Source organism: Ipomoea triloba, chromosome 6 (assembly GCF_003576645.1).
Source record: "Ipomoea triloba cultivar NCNSP0323 chromosome 6, ASM357664v1".
Classification (NCBI taxonomy): domain Eukaryota; kingdom Viridiplantae; phylum Streptophyta; class Magnoliopsida; order Solanales; family Convolvulaceae; genus Ipomoea; species Ipomoea triloba.
The window spans coordinates 19,271,009-19,294,870 of NC_044921.1; the positions used below are offsets into that span (position 1 = coordinate 19,271,009).

The 23,862-nt window shown below is 36.5% G+C and overlaps 3 protein-coding genes and 1 long non-coding RNA gene across 19 annotated transcripts; 1 reads left to right on the top strand and 3 right to left on the bottom strand.

Annotated features, from left to right (window-relative positions):
• Positions 1 to 5,729: 5,729 nt before the first annotated feature.
• LOC116021840 (AUGMIN subunit 4-like) lies at positions 5,730 to 12,254 on the bottom strand. 9 transcript variants are annotated; one of them, XR_004099076.1, is made up of 7 exons: positions 10,311 to 10,847; positions 9,771 to 9,921; positions 9,455 to 9,523; positions 8,055 to 8,962; positions 7,723 to 7,794; positions 6,230 to 6,544; positions 5,730 to 6,107 (listed from the first exon to the last, which is right to left on the bottom strand). XR_004099076.1 is itself a non-coding variant. In XM_031262329.1 (7 exons), the coding sequence occupies exons 2-6, from the start codon at positions 9,792 to 9,794 to the stop codon at positions 6,299 to 6,301; spliced, it is 459 nt and encodes a 152-aa protein (XP_031118189.1). In that variant the 5' UTR covers positions 9,795 to 9,890; positions 11,718 to 12,254; the 3' UTR covers positions 5,730 to 6,107; positions 6,230 to 6,298. The 9 variants fall into 9 exon arrangements, 6 of the variants coding, with proteins under 6 accessions (XP_031118189.1, XP_031118190.1, XP_031118193.1 ...); XM_031262329.1 differs by lacking the exon at positions 10,311 to 10,847 and adding an exon at positions 11,718 to 12,254 and having other exon boundaries at positions 8,055 to 8,102; positions 9,771 to 9,890; XM_031262330.1 differs by having other exon boundaries at positions 8,055 to 8,102; positions 9,771 to 9,890.
• A 1,662-nt stretch (positions 12,255 to 13,916) lies between these two features.
• LOC116021841 (AUGMIN subunit 4-like) lies at positions 13,917 to 15,585 on the bottom strand. Of its 3 annotated transcripts, none has more exons than XR_004099079.1 (2): positions 15,131 to 15,585; positions 13,917 to 14,362 (listed from the first exon to the last, which is right to left on the bottom strand). XR_004099079.1 is itself a non-coding variant. In XM_031262334.1 (2 exons), exons 1-2 carry the CDS (start codon positions 15,238 to 15,240, stop codon positions 14,106 to 14,108), a joined length of 333 nt encoding a protein of 110 aa, XP_031118194.1. In that variant the 5' UTR covers positions 15,241 to 15,585; the 3' UTR covers positions 13,917 to 14,105. The 3 variants fall into 3 exon arrangements, 1 of the variants encoding a protein (XP_031118194.1); XM_031262334.1 differs by having other exon boundaries at positions 13,917 to 14,328; XR_004099078.1 differs by lacking the exon at positions 13,917 to 14,362 and adding an exon at positions 14,532 to 15,048.
• Positions 15,586 to 17,084: 1,499 nt separating this feature from the next.
• LOC116021843 lies at positions 17,085 to 19,688 on the bottom strand. 6 transcript variants are annotated; one of them, XR_004099082.1, is made up of 6 exons: positions 19,319 to 19,688; positions 19,106 to 19,243; positions 18,656 to 18,851; positions 18,035 to 18,326; positions 17,679 to 17,944; positions 17,085 to 17,504 (listed from the first exon to the last, which is right to left on the bottom strand). It is a non-coding gene; the product is annotated as an uncharacterized LOC116021843 (long non-coding RNA). The 6 variants fall into 6 exon arrangements; XR_004099083.1 differs by having other exon boundaries at positions 17,679 to 17,750; positions 17,878 to 17,944; positions 18,035 to 18,851; XR_004099084.1 differs by having other exon boundaries at positions 17,679 to 17,774; positions 17,878 to 17,944; positions 18,035 to 18,851.
• A 3,635-nt stretch (positions 19,689 to 23,323) lies between these two features.
• Positions 23,324 to 23,626, top strand: LOC116023614. Its single transcript, XM_031264619.1, has one exon. It carries the CDS (start codon positions 23,324 to 23,326, stop codon positions 23,624 to 23,626), a length of 303 nt encoding a protein of 100 aa, XP_031120479.1.
• The last annotated feature ends 236 nt before the right edge of the window (positions 23,627 to 23,862 follow it).

The following is a 23,862-nucleotide window of genomic DNA, read 5'->3' on the forward strand; positions in this document are numbered from 1 at the left end:
TTTAGAGAAGTCATGGCTGGAATTGGAACCAACAATTCAGCGGTTGAAATCATAAAGAACACTTTTGTCAACTTCTCCCACACTGTCAATCCAACACCAAGTCCAAATCCAAGCCCACCGGTCCCAGCCGAGAGCCTGCTAAAGGATGATGATGGCTTCAATGAGCCAAGATTCTTAGAGGCAGTCGCTGAACTTGAAGCTGCATTCTATGCAACAATGAGGAACATCTCTCCTGAAATCCATGCACCTTCTTTCCAGCTGTTAACTCCGACACCATCACCACCACATTCTGAGGATCAACAGCCAGCAAGAACATCACCATCAGCACCAGCACCAGCAGCACCAGAAACAACAGCACCACCAGCAGCAGCAGCACCAGCAACAACAGCAGCAGCACCAACAACAACAGCACCAGCAGCAACAACAGCACCACCAACAGCAACCCCATCCCCAAGAAGGCGATCACAAAGAGGAAAACCAGCCCAGCCTACCCTGGAGAAGACCCCACCACCAACAACACAAAGAGAACAACAAAGAGAAGCAACGACATCTCCAAGATCTCCCGAGATAGCAACCATGTTGGAAACATTGGTTGAAAATATTTCTAGAGTGCCTACAGAGCAACAAGTAGCCCCATCTACTTCAATACCATCTGCTTCAACACCAAAAACACCAGCAGAACTTGAATTTGAAAGGTACACCTATGCTTATAACACTTTATAATTTACTAATACTTGTGCTTATATTCTGTGTATCTTGTTGAGTGAGTCTGTGTATTCTAACATTTCATTCTGTGTATTCTGTATATTAAAATTTTTATTCTGTAATTCACTTAGACTATATATTCTGTGTATTACATGGTAGTATTTTGTGTATTACATGCTATCATTCTGTGTATTGACTATTATATTTCTGTGTATACACAGCATCCTTGCAGAGTCTGAAGAGGAAATTGAAGATGTCCACACAAAGAAAAGACCACAAAGAAAGTTGAAACAACTTCCTCTGGCCTTACGCTCACCATATTGGGCACAAAACAGAACAAAGCTGACAAACATTTCAGCTAAACAAAAAATCTTTTCAGACTACGCATTCTTGTCTTGTGGTGGTCAATATTCAATGAAGTAAGTTCAATTTTGATAACTTTTACTAGACATACATCATATTACTTAACATGTTATTTCCTTATGATTAATCTATATTTTACTTCGTGTAGTGATATGCTCTACATAGGGAACAATTTGGTTGCTAACCGGGAGGATTTCATGTCATTGGCATCCGGTTATGTATCTACCAACATCGTGCAAATTTGGTGCCAACTGATGAGTTTAATGGACATGAGAAGATCAATTGACAAGCCAAAAAGGGTTTTCTTCTCAGAAATTGTTTTTGTAAGTAAACATATTACTCTAAACTTTTTTTTTCTTTCCTTTATTCATACCAATGCATTGTATAACAAGAAAAAAAAAAACAAATTTTTGCAGATGACGTTGGAAAGTGCAACAAATTTGCATAGCAAAAGTGCTGCCTCAAAGGCGATTTTGAAAGAATTCTGCGGAGCAATTGATCACCAACTCGAGTCGATTTCTCTTGATCTCAGTGATGCCAGTCTTGTAAGTACAAAATAACTATACCTTAATTATTTAAATTCTGTATATTATTCATTTGAATTGTCCATATAACACAAACTGATTTGTTTTTTTTTGACTACTCTTAACAGGTATTCTTCAGTATCCTCAGGCACCAACATTTCTACTTGTTGTGCTTTAATTTCTTGACATCCAGACTTCAAATAATTGACAACAGGCCTGTTCCTGAAGGAATTAAAGCAGTAGACAAGTATGAAGGTTGCCCGGAGAAACTAGTAAGAAATCTTATCTCTATTAAATTCTGTGTATTCTGTATATTACAAAGTATATTCTGTATAGGACTTAGACTACATATTCTGTGTATTACATGTTGTGATTCTGTGTATTCTGTCATACTAATTACACACAACTATATCGGTATTCTACAGTTGATTGCCTTCACCAAGTATCTCGCAACAAAGAAGATTGCACTTGCAAAGGAGATGAAACAAATGAGAGTGCAATACGTGCAGATGCCTTGGCAAAATGAAGAAAATGCTGTAGACTGTGCCATATACTCGATGAGGCATATGCAGACTTACACAGGCACATCAATAGAAGACTGGAATGTAGGACTCACTGGAGACCCTGAAGATGTGAGTATAAAACTATTCTTTCAACTTTCTTCCATATTAAAATATTTAACAATTCATTTCTAATTAATTTTGCATTCTATTTTTGCAGAATACATTCCTCACATCACTGAGAGTTAAATATGTCGCAACCATACTCATGTCAGAATGGAATACCCTTCTACCAGAGGTGACAAATGCAGCCAAAGAAATCTACAAACAATCAAAGTGACCGTGTTTGTAAAAATGTTGATTCCTAAAAACTGAAATTGAAACAAGTATCTGAAATGTGTTCTTTATTTCGGAAACTACTCTAACTCTGAAATGAAAAAAAAAAACTTTTTGTCACATCTTATATTATAGGGTTCCATAAATTTATTCCAAGAATGACTTCAATTATATATTCTGTGTATTACGCGGTAACATTATGTGTATTACATGTTGTCGTTCTGTGTATTCAGTCAATGGTAACCCATACCTCTAAGACTAAACCTTAACACCTAAAACCATAACACATAGTAATATTCTGTGTATTACATAGTAATATTCTGTGTATTATTGACTTCAACTCTGTGTATTCAACAATATATCTGTATACATAGTACTGGGTGCTAAACCATAAACCCTACTTCTAAACCCTAGCTTCCACCTCTGTATTCTAACTCTAAAAACATATTACAGAGTGCACTTCATATTCTGTGTATTCGACAGCAGTGTTCTGTGTATTACATAGTATCACTCTGTGTATTACAGAGTGCAATGTAAAGAAATAACACCAAATGGTTTCTGTTGTTTTGGTAAATACTTCTGTGTATCTTGCGGAAACAGTCTGTGTATTACTTGTAATAGTTTTGTGTATAAAAAGTACAACTGCATGACTTGAAAAAACAAAACTAACAAACAGTAAGATAAAATACCACCAGACTTTGAACAATTAAACTCCTTCATCTTCAATTGTTTTGTACCAGCACTATATCTTTGCTTACCCCTCCTCACACTAAAACCTAGCCTGAAAGCATAATCATTATAAACCTCATATGCTTCATCAATAGAACTCACTGACACCCCTAACAAGTCCTGATCAGCTACAAAAACACAGTGTTTAAGTACCCCTACAGTCAATACACAGAATACATGCCTACAATACACATAGTGTATAACTAGAATACACAGAATATTGAAAACCCAAAATACAAAACACACATCACCTTGTGTTTACATTACAGCTAACATGAATACACAAACTCTCTGACCACAATACACATATTGAATTCAAATAATACACAGAATATTCACAAAAACACACAAAAATCAACCAGACTGACATTCGATAAACAAAACACAATACACCCTCTGTTTTTACATACAACTACAATGAATACACAGAAACATTGTCTGAAATACTCACAGTTCATTAAAAGAATACACATAATATCCACACAAATACAGAAAACTCATCTTCTACCCTTCCAATCGCATAGTTGTATCATAAAACAATCCTAAAACCAGTATCAAATAATCAAAACACACGAATCAAAGCATGCAAATTCAATGATTTTCATAAACACAAACAAAATCACAAAATCAAACATAAAAAACCTGGATTACGATCGCCTGAAATAGCCAATCCAACCGCATCATCGAGTTCTTCAGTCGCAACCACCTCCTGCTGCGAATTGACGCCTTCCATATCCTACTGCTTGAGAATCCAATAGCTACGACTGTATATTTGTTATTCGTGAGTTCACAGATCGGAGAAGAAGATCGCCATAACCGCCAAAACACAAACAATTCAAATTCACTGTTTTTTTTATATATATTAGGAAGTTAACGGAGGAAACGGACGTGAATCCCAAAATAACGCCCACTTACTGCCTAATGGACAAAACGACGTCGTTTTGATTCCTGGTGCACAATGCTACGTCCACCACGGTGCATGGTATAATTTTCCGTACCATTACACCCTGGACCCAATTAATTTATGGACCTCGCCTTCCTGGACCAATCAACCTTGGACTCATGTCTAATTCTTCTATCAGTACGCTTAACACATATAAACATAAAAATACCATATTCAAACACATATACTCCGTATAACATCAATCATTATTCCATGGACCATGGTCTACACATTTGTGTGAACCATAAATAAAAAGTATATTTTTAACATATGTAAAGTACATTATTTGAAACAAATAAATGAATAATGAATTTTTAGTATATTGATAATGTATATTGCATTATTACATATTGGGAATAACTTATATGGAGTTGGGTATATAACATACCAAGTGCACATAAAATACAACTAATAATTGGGAGTTGAGTAGAAGACTAGTAAACTATAAAGCTTATGTCAATAAAATTCAAGTTCATTTCAACTTGTTGAATTGTCCAAAGCATATTTTTCAATTTCTGCAAAATGAACTAAAAAAGATATATGAATTTAATTATCTGGAAAGCGTAAAGGGAGTAGTAGAGTAGAACATTTTACTCAAAACATACTTCTTTACCTTAAGTATGTCACAATATTATTTGGCGATCATGTTGGAGTGAGGATTAACACCCGAATACTCATGTAGACGGGTGATCTATTGCAAATATTAAATATGACTCAATTTTCATGGCGGTATGTAATAGAAATATTCACTTGCAGTGTTCAAATTCACATATTTATGCTGATACTGCAACTTTAATTTACATCTTTGACAAGTTTGATAAGTACTCCAAGTATCTGCTTCAAAACCTTGAATGGAAACACATGTCTAGATTGATAAGCACTCCAAGTAAATAATCCATAAACTAGAGTTGATTATAAGTTATTGATGATCTATATTCATAAATCATATCTAGGTTTTCTTTCAGTAATACCTAACATATAAAATTTCACTGTCTATCATCAAAACCCATGCATAAACATGAGTACATAGTACATGATAGTTCTGATCTGCTCCATTTTTTCCCGCGAAAGCCAAACAAGTCCTCCCACTGTCCCACATCGAAATCAGATGGGAAATATGTTCTCTTAATAAATGCCTAGTTAGAAGAGTTGCTCGCTGGGCTTAGTAGCGCGAGCCTGTAACCTCAGCGGGAGCATTAAGGTGGTGGAAAATTGGGCGTGTGGACCGGCGGGTAGTCTCTCTGCGAGGGCGGAACCGAGAGACAGAGGAGCCCTCTCTGCCTTCAGATCGGAAAGCCCCACCAGGTTCCGGCTTCAGCATACCAGCGCGTGCTCCTCCCTCCTACTTCTCTCCGCGCTGGCCGTGAACCCCACCCTAATTGGACCACCATTTTTTTTAAAATTTCCTTTTAGGCCCAAGTATGAGCTCACTCTGGCCCAATAAACCTCACACAACAATGAAAATATAATATGTTTATTCACAAATGCATAAAAACACTTTAAATGATTTTTTCAAAATTAAATATTCAGAATGTGTATGAATATGTTTAGTATTGAGACTCCTTAATAGCAGCAACGTTGTATTATATATTATATATGTAAATTGTATTTGCCAATAAGGATTCAACATTTTTTTTCAAATTCGTCTATATTGTTTTGTCTCCTTCAAACAACTCAGTTCTTGCTGCTAAGCCCTCTTCATGCATGTTAGTGCCGGTACTCCTACTAATGATACAGCTGAACGGAGCCATCCAAAAAGCTACCGGAATGTTTAGCAAGTGGAGAATTGATCAAAATTTCATTAGAGAATTAGAAAATTGAAAAATAAAAAACTTGTATTAAACTCAATTCTCCACATGTGTAAACGCTCTCCATTCCTCCAATTTTTGGCATTTGATAATTTGATTACCACTTGATTGATCTATTGAATAATCATCGCCATCACAAAACATATACAAACATGACAATTCCCACATCGTTCTCGGATGACAAATATGCCTCCCTCACCTGCATCAACATACAACCGAGCACATTCAAAGCAAAATAAATATACAAATTTTATCTCGAGTTTCTACGAAAACATTCACCAAAGATCAAATGAAATATCTAAAGCAATTTATGAAACTAACCTGTAGTATATTGCCATGAGCTTAGTTAGGATGCTTGTAGCAATTCCCACGAACCTTTGTCATTTTTAATTATACCACACGAGGCTGCAATACCGGGTTGACCCCACGTACTCTATCTACGTTTATCTTCACTAACAGGGGTCGTTGCCATTCCCACATAACAAGTGTCTCATATTTTATTTTGGAAGAGGAGGCGCCAAAATTAACGCTTTGTTCAAGCAACGTCGTCTGACCTTTCATTATTTCCAACTTCTTCAATTCAATCGCTGCATTTCTCTTGCTCATTCCCCTCTGTTCTCTTCTCTCTTTTCTCCCCTTGATCATGAAAGAGTAATTCATAAATAACTGTATAACAAGAATATAAATAACTGTAGCAAGCATATAGAACAGAGAAAGATTCAAACTGAACAATAATGATGGATGAAAGTGTAGGAGCAAAATCCATAAATGAATGGAAGGAAGGTTGCAAACTTGCAATGCTGACAAACCAATGTCATCTATAGCAAAAACATCTGCTACATTTTCACATTTAGCATCTAAATGAAAGCCAAACAAGCCCTTGCACAATATCCCACATCGAAACCAAATGAGAAATATTTTCTCTTAATAATTCCCTAGCTAGAAGAATTGATTGCTGGGCTTGGTAGTGCGAGCCTGTGACCCAAGCGGGAGCATTAAGATGGTGAAACAATTGGGCTTGCCTTGAGGGCTGGGCTTGGGTTGTTATCAACTGGCCTGCCCGTTCCAAGTGGTGAGTTGGGCGGTGGAGTCTCTACGAAGGTTGAGGCATCTCTGCCCTTAGATTGGAGGGCACCGCGTGAGGCTGGCTTCACAGAGCAGCGATAACCTCCTCCTCTCTGCAGTGGAAGGATAACGGGCTGGTGCACCCTCAGTCCACTAGTGCCTGATTGGCCGTCCAAATTGAACCACCATCTTTTTCTTTTGGGACAGCCCAAACCCAAATTAATTCAATTTAGAAAAACACTTTTTAGGTAAAAAGTATTCAAAATTTCAAATGATTTTTTAAATTTAAATATTCAGAATATTTATGAATATGTTTAGTATTGGAACTCCTTAATAGCAGCAATGTTGTATTATATATGTAAATAAACTGTATTTGCCTACAAGGATTCAATATTTTTTTCACATTCGTTTATATTGTTTTGTCTCCTTCAAACAACTCAATTCCTGCTGCTAAGAGTCGAAAACCTCTTCAAGCAAGCAGGTACCGTTGCTCTTGCTATTGATGCCACTAAAAATTAATTGTGTAGAAAATATTTAAGGGGCGTTTGGTTAGAGTATCAAAATTGGAATTAGAATCACAATCAAATATTTAGTAATTGGAATGAGTTTTAACAAAAGCAGACTCTTTGTTTAACAGAAGTCAGAAGCTGGAATTTCCTTTGATAAAGGTTCAAGACAAAATGTTCATGCAAACAACTTAAAAGTTAAAACCTTTGTTATCGAAAACAAAAGCACAGTACTAAACTCACATATTTATTCTGATGTTCCAACTTTATATCTTTGACAAGCTTGATAACCGCTCCAAGTATCTGCTCCAAAACCTTGAATGGAAACACAGAATATATGTCAGCATGCTGAGAAACAAAGTTCTTTACGTCAGTGGAAGTCACAATCCAGTCCAGAGATCAAGAAGACGAAAGTGCAGATAAAAGGCTGCAAGGATATGGCAAGAGATCCACACATTGTAATATCCATTTTCGATAAAAGTAGCATGACAAAAAATTTGTATGCATAATCTCAAATCACAACCCTAATTTCCCCTAAACTCAATAAATAATCAAAACTGCTAAATTTTACATACCAAGGCTTCAAAATAATGCTGCCCCTCTTTCATCATTTCCTCCCAAGCCTGCATCAATATATAATCGAGCACATTTCATATAAAATACAAATTATAGATGGAGAGAGTACAAGTTGGAGATCATAGTTGCTCTAGTGGATTTGGAGAGGAGAGAACCATCAGGGCCTAAGCAGTGACGCTCTAGTTGCTCCGTTACTGAACCCCTTCACCATTTTCCTACCACAACCAAATCTATGCAAACCGCCCTTGCAACTTCAATTCATTTCTAAAACTTCAGCAAAGTACAATTAAACTAAATAATAAAAACATATGAAAATATATAATGTGAGATGGAAATGAAAATGAAGCAAAGCTTATAGGGTGTGATTGGACGCTGCCAGCAGAACCTAATCATCTCTGTCATTCCATTCAGTGAAGCAAATTAAAGCTTTCATAGCTGTCAAGAACCATAAGTGAGTACATGATAGTTGTCTGCTCCAGTTTTTCCCCATGAAAGCCAGACAAGCCCTTGCACAATTTCCCACATCGAAACCAGATGAGAAATATTTTCTCTTAATAATTCCCTAGCTAGAAGAATTGATTGCTGGGCTTGGTAGCGTGAGCTTGTGACCCAAGTGGGAGCATTAAGATGGTGGAACAATTGGGCTGGGCTTGGGTTGCTATCAACTGGCCCGCCTGTTCCAAGTGGTGAGTTGGGCGGTGGAGTCTCTTTGAAGGTGGAGGTGTCTCTGCCCTTAGATTGGAGGGCACCGCGTGAGGCTGGCTTCACAGAGCAGCGATAACCTCCTCCTCTCCGCAGTGGAAGGATAACGGGCCAGTGCCACTAGTGCCTGATGGGCTGTCCAAATTGAACCACTATCTTTTTCTTTTGGGGCCAGTTAGCAACACAGCCCAATCCCAATAAACCCCTTGCAACACAGCCAAGTTATGTTATTATTGATCAAGGCCACAATCAAACATTATGGATTGTATAATACCCCATTTAGATTATTTAAGTAAATAATCCATAAACTAGAGTTGATTATAAAATTAGTCATGATCTATATTCATAAATCATATCCAAGTTTTCTTTCAGTAATACCTAACATATAAAAATTTTCTGCCATCATAGAAAAATTGTTCTGGGTTTGTCATATTGTCAGATAAACTTCATTTATATTTCAGTCTTGGAAGGGTTAAAGATCAGAGGGGAATCAGATGTACTTAAAGCATATGCCAAGTGCACATAAAACACAACTAATAATTGGGAGTTGAGTAGAACATTAGTAAACTATAATTGCTGAAGAGTCCAAAGCATATTTTCCAATTTCTGCAAAATGAACTCAAAAAATATACGATGAACGGAAGAAAGGTTGCAATACTGACAGACCAATGTCATCCATAGCAACAACATCTGCTACCTTTTCACATTTAGCATCTAAATGATTTTTGATCTCACGTGAACGTAATATCTGGTATTCTGCCATGTCCTACAATATCAGAACAATAGAAGTTTTTAACATATATGTTCCATTAGAATTACTAAGTTCAAGACTTGAAGTAATTAGAATAGCAATATACAACTCAGACACCTGACAACTAAACAAAAACTTGCAAAGCAATTCCTCAATCCAAAAAATCAAAGGTCATACCATGGATAACGGCAACTGCCCGAGTTGAGTTTCCCATAAATAAATAAATAATTAGGTGTTATTCCAAGGTAATGATTGGGAATACCTCCAATTGAAGGGTCTGAAGCATCTATGCTGCACCAACTTCTTCAGAGTACACTCCACTCCTCAATTTCATCATCTCTGGAGATAAGACGTAGCCTCAACCTTTGAGCAGCTTCTGCAGCTACAAGCCAAAGCTCAAGAACTTCATAAACCTAAAATATTTTCACATATCGTGGAAATATCACAAAACAAATTCTTGGCCAATTTTTCTTTGAGCATAGATGTGCTCCTCTAAATATGGAAATTGCTACAAAGTATAATTTTAAGGGTGATGCTTCAGCAAAATTCATCTTTCTAAATTGAAGTGGCAAATGGTTCACAAAAAGGATGAATCTTTAAAAGATTTGCTGCAGAAAGAGTTTGCTGATACTCTTCCACTAAAGCAATTGCCTACATTATTTATCCATAATCCATAATCCATAAAAGGATCAAATTGCACACAAATTAGCATGAAAAAAAAATGCATAATCTCAAATCACAACCCTAATTTCCCCTAAACTCAATATATGATCAAAACTGCAAAATTTTACTTATATAGTACCGAAGCTCCGTTACTGAGTTCCTTCACCATTTCCCGACCACAACCAGTCTATACGAACCGCCGCTGCAACTTCAATTCATTTCTAACTTTATGGTGAACAATGATTCAACGCAAAAACCATGCACACAGCTCTCTGCTCCATTTTTTTTTGCTATGAAAGCTAAGCATGTCCTCGCTCAATTTCCCACATCGAAATCAGATGACAAATATTTTCTCTTAATAAGCGCCTAGCTAGGAGGGCTGATCGCTGGGCTTGGTAGCGCGAGCCTGTCACCCAAGTGGGAGCTTTATGGTGGAACAGTTGGACTTGCCCTGAAGGCTGGGCTTGGGTTGCTCTCTACTGGCTTGCCCGTTCCAAGTGGTGAGTTGTGCTGTGGATTCTCTGCGTAGGCGGAGGCTTCATGGCTCTTAGATTGGAGGGCAATGCGTGAGGCTGGCTTTACAGAGCAGCGAAAACCTCCTCCTCACTGCAGTGGAAGGACAACAGGCCGGTGCATCCTTGGCCCACTAGCGCCTGATGGGCTGTCCAAAATGAACTACCATCTTTTTTTATTTTTCATTTTGGCCCGTCACCGTATGTGAATGGGCCCTGGCCGGGTAGGCCCAAAAAACGCCATACAGCAACACGACGAGGGTTGTTATGCCGTGGACTTGGGTCTACATTCACATACACTATACTCTACATTCACAATTTGTAAACTCCACATTCACACATTACAGGATTATATGTTTAGTAACTATATTACCACTGTTATGCATCCACACATTCAAAACTTTATATTCACAGGTCCTATACTCCACATTCACACTCCACATTCACAACTTGAGAATTCCACATTTACACATTACAAGGCTACAAGTTGCTAGAACTTCTTAACTCTATTACAGATTCACACATGCATAACTCTACATTCACGATTTCTATACTCCATATTCACAATTTGAAACCTCNAAGACGTAGCCTCAACCTTTGAGCAGCTTCTGCAGCTACAAGCCAAAGCTCAAGAACTTCATAAACCTAAAATATTTTCACATATCGTGGAAATATCACAAAACAAATTCTTGGCCAATTTTTCTTTGAGCATAGATGTGCTCCTCTAAATATGGAAATTGCTACAAAGTATAATTTTAAGGGTGATGCTTCAGCAAAATTCATCTTTCTAAATTGAAGTGGCAAATGGTTCACAAAAAGGATGAATCTTTAAAAGATTTGCTGCAGAAAGAGTTTGCTGATACTCTTCCACTAAAGCAATTGCCTACATTATTTATCCATAATCCATAATCCATAAAAGGATCAAATTGCACACAAATTAGCATGAAAAAAAAATGCATAATCTCAAATCACAACCCTAATTTCCCCTAAACTCAATATATGATCAAAACTGCAAAATTTTACTTATATAGTACCGAAGCTCCGTTACTGAGTTCCTTCACCATTTCCCGACCACAACCAGTCTATACGAACCGCCGCTGCAACTTCAATTCATTTCTAACTTTATGGTGAACAATGATTCAACGCAAAAACCATGCACACAGCTCTCTGCTCCATTTTTTTTTGCTATGAAAGCTAAGCATGTCCTCGCTCAATTTCCCACATCGAAATCAGATGACAAATATTTTCTCTTAATAAGCGCCTAGCTAGGAGGGCTGATCGCTGGGCTTGGTAGCGCGAGCCTGTCACCCAAGTGGGAGCTTTATGGTGGAACAGTTGGACTTGCCCTGAAGGCTGGGCTTGGGTTGCTCTCTACTGGCTTGCCCGTTCCAAGTGGTGAGTTGTGCTGTGGATTCTCTGCGTAGGCGGAGGCTTCATGGCTCTTAGATTGGAGGGCAATGCGTGAGGCTGGCTTTACAGAGCAGCGAAAACCTCCTCCTCACTGCAGTGGAAGGACAACAGGCCGGTGCATCCTTGGCCCACTAGCGCCTGATGGGCTGTCCAAAATGAACTACCATCTTTTTTTATTTTTCATTTTGGCCCGTCACCGTATGTGAATGGGCCCTGGCCGGGTAGGCCCAAAAAACGCCATACAGCAACACGACGAGGGTTGTTATGCCGTGGACTTGGGTCTACATTCACATACACTATACTCTACATTCACAATTTGTAAACTCCACATTCACACATTACAGGATTATATGTTTAGTAACTATATTACCACTGTTATGCATCCACACATTCAAAACTTTATATTCACAGGTCCTATACTCCACATTCACACTCCACATTCACAACTTGAGAATTCCACATTTACACATTACAAGGCTACAAGTTGCTAGACCTTCTTAACTCTATTACAGATTCACACATGCATAACTCTACATTCACGATTTCTACACTCTACAGTTACACTTTGAAACGTCTACATTCACACATTTTTGGACAACTCTATATTCAGCAATATGTTTACTTATTTAAAAAAAAAAAAAAAAAAAAAAAAAAAGACAAAAACGACGTAGTTTTGGACCCAGGTCCACTTTGCAGTGGACTTGGTTCCACAGCATAATTTGCCCAACGACGATATATACTGGCTTCAGTTTTTGACAATTATTCTTTTTTTTTTCTTTTTTTTTTTGGGAAGTTTTTGACATTTGCTTAAAAACTTCACTTAATTTTTTCCTAAATGTTACCTTAAGGATTGAGGTTTGATTGTGCGAAGGCCTGACTTCCTTTCCTTTCTAGCTTGTTAATGCTGCTTCCATAGGGGTTTAAAAAAATAAAAGAAAAATTATAATTTAGGTTGTTTTGCTCAAAATTACGTTTTTGAGAGAAACAAAACGTTTAAAAATAAAGAAGAAAATTGGCTGATTTGGCTGCCTATACCGACTAGTTGACCAACCGCATAATACTCGTCTACCAAGAAAATCCCATCGGTCTAGCCGTTTAGGGACGTTTAGCGCTTAGGCGAGCGGCCGTCTAGACCCATTTTTAATTACCAGACTGAATTGGCATGCATATTCCAAGTAGTAGATGAAAAAAATAATGTTTCACATGGTTTTATATATATGAATTCACCATTCTCATGCAAGCATAATAATTTCCATCCAAAGTTGCAAAACATACGAGATACATATGCATATCTATTCAAAAAATATAATATAATATAAAAGTTTGCTGGAGGAATTTTTAGAACATGGCTAGAATATGGTGACTACATATGATCAATATAATGAACGAATTGAATTAGTTGACAAGTATGTATGCTTGCAATTTCACATAATAATGTTACACAGAAAACAAGAGTTCAAAATTCATGTTCAAACTTATATATATATATATATATATATATATATATATATATATATATACCAATATTTAATATAATCTTTGCGTACACACATCATGCCATCATCACTAGTAAGATCCCCAATAAGCAGTTTGTAACAACTCTTAACAGAGTAAGTTCCTTTCTCTTCTCCACCCCAAATCAGTTTATCTGATCCCAGTTCCTTTGATGTATATCCAGTAATTGGGAAACTTTGACTTCCAGGAGATATTCAGGCATCACACTTATCCATAAATAGATTTGAATATAAATTATTCATGATGTAAACTCTAGAGCTCAAGACTGGTAGGATAAACCCAAATTAATTTTGATTTGCAATAGCATATATCGCAAACATTCACCAATCTATAAAGGCAACATAACATTCAACCAGTGGACAACAGTGGATAGAAAGATAGCCTAAGCATCAGCAAGCATATAAAACAGAGAAAGGTTGAATGGAGCAAAAACTATAAATAAATGAAACTATGGAAGGAAGGTTGAATGGAGTTAAGTTTCCCATAATAATTAGGTGTTATTCCAAGGTATTGATTGGGAATACCTCCAATTGAAGGGTCTGAAGCACATTAGCGAAATTGGCTGAATTTGAGTTGGAACTCATTGTAACACTGGTACTCGTGTTGTCAAGGGAACTTCTTGAGAGTACACTCAACTTCTCAATTTCGTCATCTTGAATCTCACCATCTATGGAGATAAGAGGCAGCCTCCACCTTTGAGCAGCTTCTGCAGCTATAATCCTGAGCTTCATAATCCCAAAATATTTTCATTTACCTACAAATATCACAAAACAAATTCTTGCCACATTTTACTTTAAGCATATTTCTGTCCCTCTAAGTATGACAAATGCTACAAAGTATAGTTTTAATGGTGATGCTTTCAGCAAAATTCATCTTCTAAATTGAAGTGGTAAATGGTTCACAAAAATGATGAGATTTTACAAGATTGTTAACATTATGGCAATCTTTATATTGACTCCTATTATTTTAGTATATACAGTGCAAAAATTAGGAAGCTGAGGAATTTCAAACTGAGTTGAGATACTCTTCCACCATTACAATTGCCTCTATGTAAACTACCTACATTATTTATCCATTATCCATAAAAGGATCAAAGTGTACACAAAGTAGCATGACAAAAAATATGTATTCATAATCTCAAATCACAACCCTAATTTTCCCTAAACTCAATAAATGATCAAAACTGCTAAATTTTGCATATATAGCACCAAGGCTTCCAATTTTCTATACGAACCGCTGCTGCAACTTCAATTCATTTCTAAAACATTAGCCGGCACAATTTAAAATTTTAAACTAAATAATAAAAACGTACGAAAATAATGTGAGATGGGAATGAAAATGAAGCAAAGCTTATAGGGTGTGAGTGGACGGTGCCAGCAGAACAGAACCCAATGATATCTGCCATTCCATTCAGGGAAGCAAAGCTTCCAAGCTATGTCTCTGCCATTTCATTCAGTGAACAAATATGATACAATTTTCATCACCCAAAATAAAAATAAAAATCAAGGCTTCATTTACATACCTAAGTTTTGGTGAACAATGATACAACGCAAAAACCATGAGTACACGATAGTTGTTTGCCCCATTTTTTCCCCATGAAAGCCAAACCAGACCTCGCACAGTTTCCCACATCGAAACCGGATGAAGAATATTTTCCCTTAATAAGGCCGTAGCTAGAAGTACTGCTCGCTGGGCTTGGTAGCGCGAGTCTGTAACCCGAGTGGGAGCTATAAGATGGTGGAACAATTGGGCTTGCCCTGAGGGCTGGGCTTGGGGTGCTATCTTCTGGCCTGCCCGTTCCAAGTGGTGAGTTTGAACGGTGGAGTCTCTGCGAAGGCGGAGGCTTCTCCGTCCTTAGATCGGAGGGCACCGCGTGAGGCTGGCTTCACAGAGCAGCGAAGACCTCCTCCTCTCTGCAGTGGAAGGATAACAAGCCGGTGCATTCTTGGTCCACTATAGCCTGATGGGCCGCCCAAATTGAACCACCATCTTTTTCTTTTGGGAGAGTGAACTGCTTTAGCCCCACCGTATACTGCATATTTTCACAGCTTTCTTTTAGTCATTATAAATCATGTAAAAAAAAAAAATCAATCTAGAAAAACACTTTTCCCAAGAACATTTTTTTAAACTCCATTTTCCAAATTTGATATTTTAGATAAAATTATTCAAAATTTCAAATGATTTTTTAAATTGAAATATTCAGAATATTTATGAATGTGTCTAGTATTATTGAGACTCCTGAATGACATTAGTGTTGTATTATATATGTAAATTGTATTTGCTTACAATGATTCAATATTTTTCCACATTTGTTTATATGGTTTTGTCTCTCTCCTTAAAACAACCCAATTCTTGTTGATGAGGCCTCTTCAAGCAAGCTGGTACTATTAACGTGCTGAATGTTCGTTCTCTAGGAAATATATAGGAGGCGTTTGGTTAAAGTATTGAAATTAGAATTAAAGTTGTAATCAAATATTTAATAATTGAAATGAGTTTTAACAAAAGCAAACTCTTTGTTTAGCTAGCATGGTAAATTGCTAGTTCTCCTAGAGTTTTGCAACAAAACAAATAATAAACATTTCATGCATCTAAATGCTACACACTTCACTCTCGGCTTAGGAACCATCCCATAGTTTCATCATCAACCCTCACCAGTCGTATCATGAAGTCATTAAGAGCTTGACAAGTAGTAACTAGTAGTTGGGTTTATAACAAGATTACTAGTATAATAATCTCGATTTTGATGAGATTTAGACACTTCTCAACCTTTAAGGTTAAGGAATCAATTGCAAAAATAAGGTGTCATATGAGAGACATGTCAATTTCACTGTCATTTCTTCAAACATTACATTATTATTTAACACATGTCATGACCAGCTTGAGCAACTAGCCACACACTACCACATCAAACTTGTCAGTGAGATTCCAACATTGTAATCCCTACTCCATTACTATAAATAGAAACTGCCACCGACTAGTTGGGTGATATGATTTTCACTTTCTAGTTTCTAGTACACTTTTTTACCTAGCAAAGCCTTTCAAACTCATTCTGTATTTAGAAAATTGAATTTTAACTCATTAATACTATCAAAAAATGGTCAAAGACTTTGTGGTATAGTGGCACCCAGTGTCCCGGTTTACACTCTCACACGGATGATGGGAGTGGGTTCGAGTCAACTATTGACTCTTTGTGTTTCAGTAGGTTGAGAACGTTGTAATAGAGTCAGAAGTACTAAAAAATACATCTTCCTAACAAGTATTAACCCTTCTCATTTGTATAGAGATTCCAATTTTTAAAAATCATTTCTAAGAACTCAAAATTAAAAAGGGTATTACAAACAAATTAAATTAAACATTGCTTCTACACAATGAAAACATTATGTTCAAGTTAACCATCCTAACTTATTTAGTTATGTAATGTGTATTTTAATTTTGAGATGCTTCTTGTGCTTACATAACTAAGTGATATTTCACTATTTTGTATCTGACAATAAGAATGATATTTCGAAACTAAATAAATGTCTTTCTGAGACATTACAATAAGTGATGGCCAAAGCGTACTTGGGAGCTCATCAAAAACCTATAAATGAAGTATTGAGGAGGTATAGCTCCAAGCCAACTATTCAACTCAACTATTTAATTGCTTCCCGATAAATGTGGTGAATATACAAAACTCAATCCTCGTAGAGCATGTCGCGAATAGCTTCCATTAACAAAAGAGGAGCATGACCTCCCAAAAATCGTCATTGTCACAAACAAAGAATCTGTTTTCAGCTCAACACAGAACAAATTGCAAAGCAACCAAACCTAGCAATGGGTGAATCCTACCTCAACTTTGCACTCATAGTGTCACACATTTTAATTTGCTCAGCCAAGTCTTTTGTAGCAAGCTCATCCTATTAATGGAAACATAGATTAAAACAAAAAAATCAAGCATCAGACTAGAAGAGGTAAAGGACCAGAAACCACTCCGAAGCTGGAATTTCCTTGATAAATCTTCAAGACAAAATGTTGATGCGGACAACTTAAAACCTTTGTTATTGAAACCAAAAGCACAGTACTAAACTCACATATTTATGCTGATGTTGCAACTTTATATCTTTGACAAGCTTGATAACCACTCCAAGTATCTGCTCCAAAACCTTGAATGGAAACATAGATTAAAACTGCAAAATTTTATATAATCTCCAAAAAAAAAAAAGCATAATCTCAAATCACAACCCTAATTTCCCCTAAACTCAATATATGATCAAAACTGAAAAATTTTACATATATAGCACCCATGCTTCCAAATATTGCGGCCGCTCTTTCCTTATCTCCTCCCTCGCAGCCTCGCCTGCATCAACATACATCCAAGCACATTTGAAATTTTCTCTCGAAACTTTCAGTAAAACAAGAGTGGAAGTTATATAGATGGAGAGAGTACAAGTTGGAGATCATAGTAGGTGGATTTGGAGAGGAGAGAAGCATCAGGGGCTAAGCAACTGATCCATCAGCTGAGTAACGTCCACCGGGAGGTTCTGTGCTCCGTTACTGAGTCCCTTCACCATTTTCCAGCCACAACCAATCAATACGAACCGCCGCTGCAACTTCAATTCATTTCTAACTTTATGGTGAACAATGATACAACGCAAAAACCATGCACACAGCTCTCTGCTCAATTTCCCAGCCCAAATTGAACCTCCATCTTTTTCTTTTTGGGTCACACAGCCCAAGACCTTACAACAATGTAGAATTTAGAGAGCTAAATGGGAGTGTGAAGTGTTTTGGCACCGTATACTGGAGTCATTTTCACAGCTACCCTTTAGCATTATAAATTATGTATACTGCAATTGCCAATTAACATGTTGAGGTGTAATAATTTCAACTATCCATCTACAGAGCTAAGCATATAATATATATTAATAGGTTCAAAGAAACCAAAGCCATACACAGACTGACTGTCACACCAAACAGAAAAAAAAAAAAAAGAAAAAAAAAATTGAAATGCTAGAAATTCATAGCCATAGGATTGAGTATCAGTTATCAAACAAAGAAGGAAAGTTACCATATTGCAATGTGCCACTTTGAGAATCCTGTACAAACATCTGATGAGCTAGCATCCCCACCAACATAAAATAGGAAAAAGGATTCACATAAGGATAGCAACTCTGAACTTTGATACTCCTCAGGTCATAACAAATTGGGGGCACTGGGCATGCTTCCTGTTTCCATTATAAGATCACAGTTCACCAGGAGACATCCTAACCACAAAATAGACACATACAGTAAGAGATTGCTGATAGATTACTCTTCCACCAATGCAATTGCCTTTATTTAAAGTGTAAACTGCCTACATTATTTATCCATAATCCATAAAAAGGATGAGATTAGTATGAAAAGAAAAATGCATAATTTCAATTCACAGCCCTAATTTCCCCTAAACGCAATATATGATCAAAACTGCTAAATTTGACATATATAATACCCCAATGCTTCCAAATAGTGCGCCCGCTACCTGTTTCCTCATCACCTCCCGTCACAATGATACAACGCAAAGCTTATAGGGTGTGATTGGACGGTGGCAGCAGAACCCAATGATATCTGCCATTCCATTCAGGGAAGCTTCCCAGCTATGTCTCTGCCATTTCATTCACTGAACAAAAATGATAAACAATTTTCATCACCAAAAAAAAAATAATAAAAAAAAATCAAGGCTTCATCTGCATACCTAAGTTTTGGTGAACAATGATACAACGCAAAAACCATGAGTACCGATAGTTGTCTGCTCCATTTTTATGCCATGAAAGCCAAACCAGCAGCCCTCGCACAATATCCCACATCGAAATGACGAAATCAGATGAGAATTATTTTCTCTTAATAAGCTCCTATCTGGAAGAACTGCTCGCTGGGCTTGGTAACGCGAGTCTGTAACCTTAGTGGGAGCTTTAAGATGGTGGTACAATTGGGCTTGCCCTGAAGGCTGGGCTTTGGGTGCTATCTTCTGGCCTGCCCGTTCCAAGTGGTGAGTTGAACGGTGGAGTCTCTGCGAAGGCGGAGGCTTCTCCGTCCTTAGATTGGAGGGCACCGCGTGAGGCTGGTTTCACAGAGCAGCGAAGACCTCCTCCTCTCTGCAGTGGAAGGTTAACAGGCCGGTGCATCCTTGGTCCACTAGCGCCTAATGGGCCGCCCAACTTGAACCACCATCTTTTTTATTTTTCTTTTGGCCCAGGTCTGTATGTGCCAGAGCCCAATTTGGCTTCAGTTTTTTTATTATTATTGCTTAACAACAATTTAAATGAAATGAGATATCAAAGCCTCAATGGCCAAAAACAAATTCAGAGTAACAATATCTAATGGTACAGATTCATTGACTTATTTTTTTATTATATATTCGAACTTTAAATGTACTTAAATTATTACTGTTTAATTAGTGAGTTTTAGTTTATATATGTGTGTATACTGTCTATCATAACTATTACAATATCTGTATAAGTAACAGTCAATTTTAACCTAAATAGTAACACAACTTCACTCATAAGTATTACACATTTCATCACAAGTAACAATCAATATATCCCTTATTAGTATTACATTTTCTTTCATCAGTATTACGTACACTTTCCCTCATGAGTATTTCACTTTACTTTATAATTAACAATCCATTTATCATTCACAAGTTTAATTTCCTCATAAGTATTACAACATCCTACCATAAGTAACAAATCTATTTATCACAAAGTAGAAAGGATGACAGGTTCTCTCATAAGTATTACAATTTATGCTATCATTATTCATTAGTAACGTAACAATCTATTTATTCCAAATTAATTTTACATTTCAACTTAAGTATTAAAATTTCTATCATATGTAATAAATCAATTTATCCCTACTTAATATTACATTTCTCCTAAAAAAGTATCGTAGGTTCCCTAGCAATTATTACAATTTTTAGCATAAGTATTACAATATACATATATAATAAGTACGGACATTCAATTTTACCTTAATTGGGTACACTCTCGTGAGAATCACTTTCTAGGAACGAACTAAAAACTTGTCAAACTCGTTACTAAATACGCATACTTTAAAACTTGAATTATTTACACAAATGATATTGTGCTTTTTGCACCTAATTGTTTTAGATTTGTAGATGTTCACAGTATTGATATGTGTACTTAAATTTTGAGTAATTTACAAACTGATTTGTTGTTAATTAGTTCTCGCATGTGTAACACGTACGTTCCTATATTTGATTGAAATAATAGGTCAATGAGAGGATAAAGATAAGGTTTTCAGACGTAGTGGTAAACTAATGCATGCTTGCGGACAATTCTTAAATTAAAATAGGTTAGCCACATCGGCTTTGAATCCCACGTGTGTTTTTGAGTTAGTACATACCATGTTATTAAGTTGTCTCAGTAGTGCCAAGGACTTTGTAGTCCAGTGGCATCAAATCCTTTTCTTTATACGGGAGGTGGTGGGTTCGAGCTAACTCTTGTGCTTCAATAGGTTGAGAAAGTAGTTATGAACAGATACTGCATTGTAATAGAGTTAGTAGTATTCAAAAAAAAAAAAAGTTGTCTCGGTAGTAAGAATTTGACTGGAAAATATAATTATTACTGAATCGCCGACTAGTAGAACTTGTAACCATGCATATGGATTTTAAAAAATTAATATTTAATGTGTTAGATAACTTGATAAGGTAAGATTGTATATATTATTATAATGTGTTTATTGAGCATACTATATAAAACATGCATAAATAGTTCGATTTTCAATTTTTAGTAGAGACATGTTTATTCAATTTGGTATCAGAGTCAAACTTGATCATGTAAAAAATTATTTACTTAATGTGTACTTTTAAGTAGTAATTGAGAATTTTCTTTATCATTTAGAAAATAAGTGTAAGTTTCACGTAGTACTAAAAGAAGAAAGATTGATCAGCACACTTTCATTCACTGCATGCATATATATGTTGTAGGTGAAGCTGAATACAATTTGACCATATCCAAGCTGTCAAAGAAGAATTCAAAATTGTTGAAGGCACCAAACTATATACATATATACCAATTCAATTATATATGCATGCAGCATATATATACAAATCAATCATGGATTTTGAAGATTAATAAATAAATTAAATATTTATGGATTTGTTCTTCACCAACTTAAACATCATTAACTAAATTCAACCCATGAAATGGAACAGAAAGGTAATATATATTCTAAAATGTTAAGATAAAATGAGTATATAATAAGGGTGGGGCCAATATAATCAAGTTTGACTAACACAAAATGTTTTTTTGAGCAGGTCATTATTAAAGTATGACGGAGAAGATAAAGAAATGAACTTGTCACGGTTTATGATGTTTCATCCGATGATTTGAAGATTTTTACCAGGTCATTAAAGCGTGATCGGAAATTATCTATAACTGTTGATTTATTAGTTGTTCCAAACAAACAAGAAACAAAGTTATAGCGCTCGAGGCTTAACGTAGTGATTCGCCACTTGACTTGATGTCGCGATTGAAAGCAACAATATGGGATTCAGATCTCACTAAAAACATGATTGTGAATTAGATCACTTGCAGTCTTGCACACGACTAGGTTTGGGCCAATAAACTGATTATACAACTTGCAATAAATTTAGAGGCGAGATCCTGTTGGTTTAAAGTTAGTACGGCAAAATTAAGATTAATTAACGGAAAAAAAAAAAGTTGTACAAGTATCATGAGATAATAATGATTTGATTGTAATTCAATGGTTGATTATGATAACAATTATGGGAAGTAATCTTGTAAAGTAAATCCCACACGTGATGCCTGCTACCAAATGAGTGAATGACCAGACTAGAAAGATTCGAGCACCTCTGTTGCGTTCACACCTGCTAAGATTCCGCTCCCCAGCCTTTTCACACCTGCCGGCTCGCATCAAATCCTTCGGCTTCATCGGCTCCTTTTATTCATTTTTTTCCTTAATTCCATTTTTATATGAAATTTTGGATAAGAAGAACCCGTATTCAATTTTAAGATCAGCGCAGATTGAAAGCCACCGGTCTAATTTGCCGCCAGAGTGGTCTGCTGAGTAGAAAATTCAGCAAAAAAAAAAAAAAGTCTACTTTTCAAAATTTTGAACATCAATTTAAATTAACGAAAATCTTAGTTCCTATGATTACACATGATGTATGATCCCTTATTTTAAAAAATTAAATCGCAAAATTTTTTTTAAAAAAAAAAAGAAAAAAGAAAAAAAAGAAGAGAAATCATTCAAAAAAAAGATACCCAAGCTGAGCTGCCGGCTCCTTTTAAGACAAGTAAAGCTAGCGATAGCGTCACAGAGACGGGACCCACTATGGATGAGGTCAAACCCTCCATAACCTGCCAGGTAGGACAGCCATTGCCGTCCATCGTGGCATTTCTTTATTATTTTATTTACACGTGACTTGTATTAATTGGCTAAAATAATTATATTGTTTCTCTTTTTCTTTTTTATTCTCTTCATTTAAATCAGAAGGAGAGACGAAATTGGTATAAGATAATTAAACCAAATATTTTATTTCCATATTTTGCTAAGAGTATGACCCATTACCCACTTTAACACTGTACCCCACTCCACCAATTCCGGTTTGGTTGGCGAGCAGCTTCGCTATATATTAAACAACCCTTTATCCTTACAAAGAGCCTTCAGTGCTTTAATATTTCAAACTCAACAAAAATACTCTTTCAAAGAAGGAATGGGAAATTGCGTGAGAAAGGAATCGTCGACGGAATGGGGCGGCGAAGACTGGGGTTCGCTGTCGCCGTCGTCGCCGCAAAAGCAATTCGGAGAAGATAAGGAGCCGTTTGGGAAGCACGGGGCGGAAATAAAAGTGAAAATCAGCAAGAAGCAATTGGCGGAGCTGGTGGGGAAGGCTGATCTCCGAGGGTTTTCTATCGATCAGTTTCTCGCCGAGTTGAAGAACGGCGCCGATCGCTACGAGACGCATCTTCACCGTTCGTGGAGGCCGGCGTTGCATAGTATACCTGAAGTCAACTGAATTCCATTATTCTTTTATATATATATCTCGATCTGCAAAAACCATGTAAAGAAAACTTCCATGTGTAAATAGTTTTTTTGTTTTTTAAAATCTCTTTTCCTTATTGGAGTAGAAATAGTATGAGATCAGAGCATTTTGGAGAATGTAAATCATTGGTCTCGACTCTCAAATATTACATACTGAACCAGTGAGCTAAGTCCGTATCAACATGAATTTTCTTTTATTACCAAGTGTTT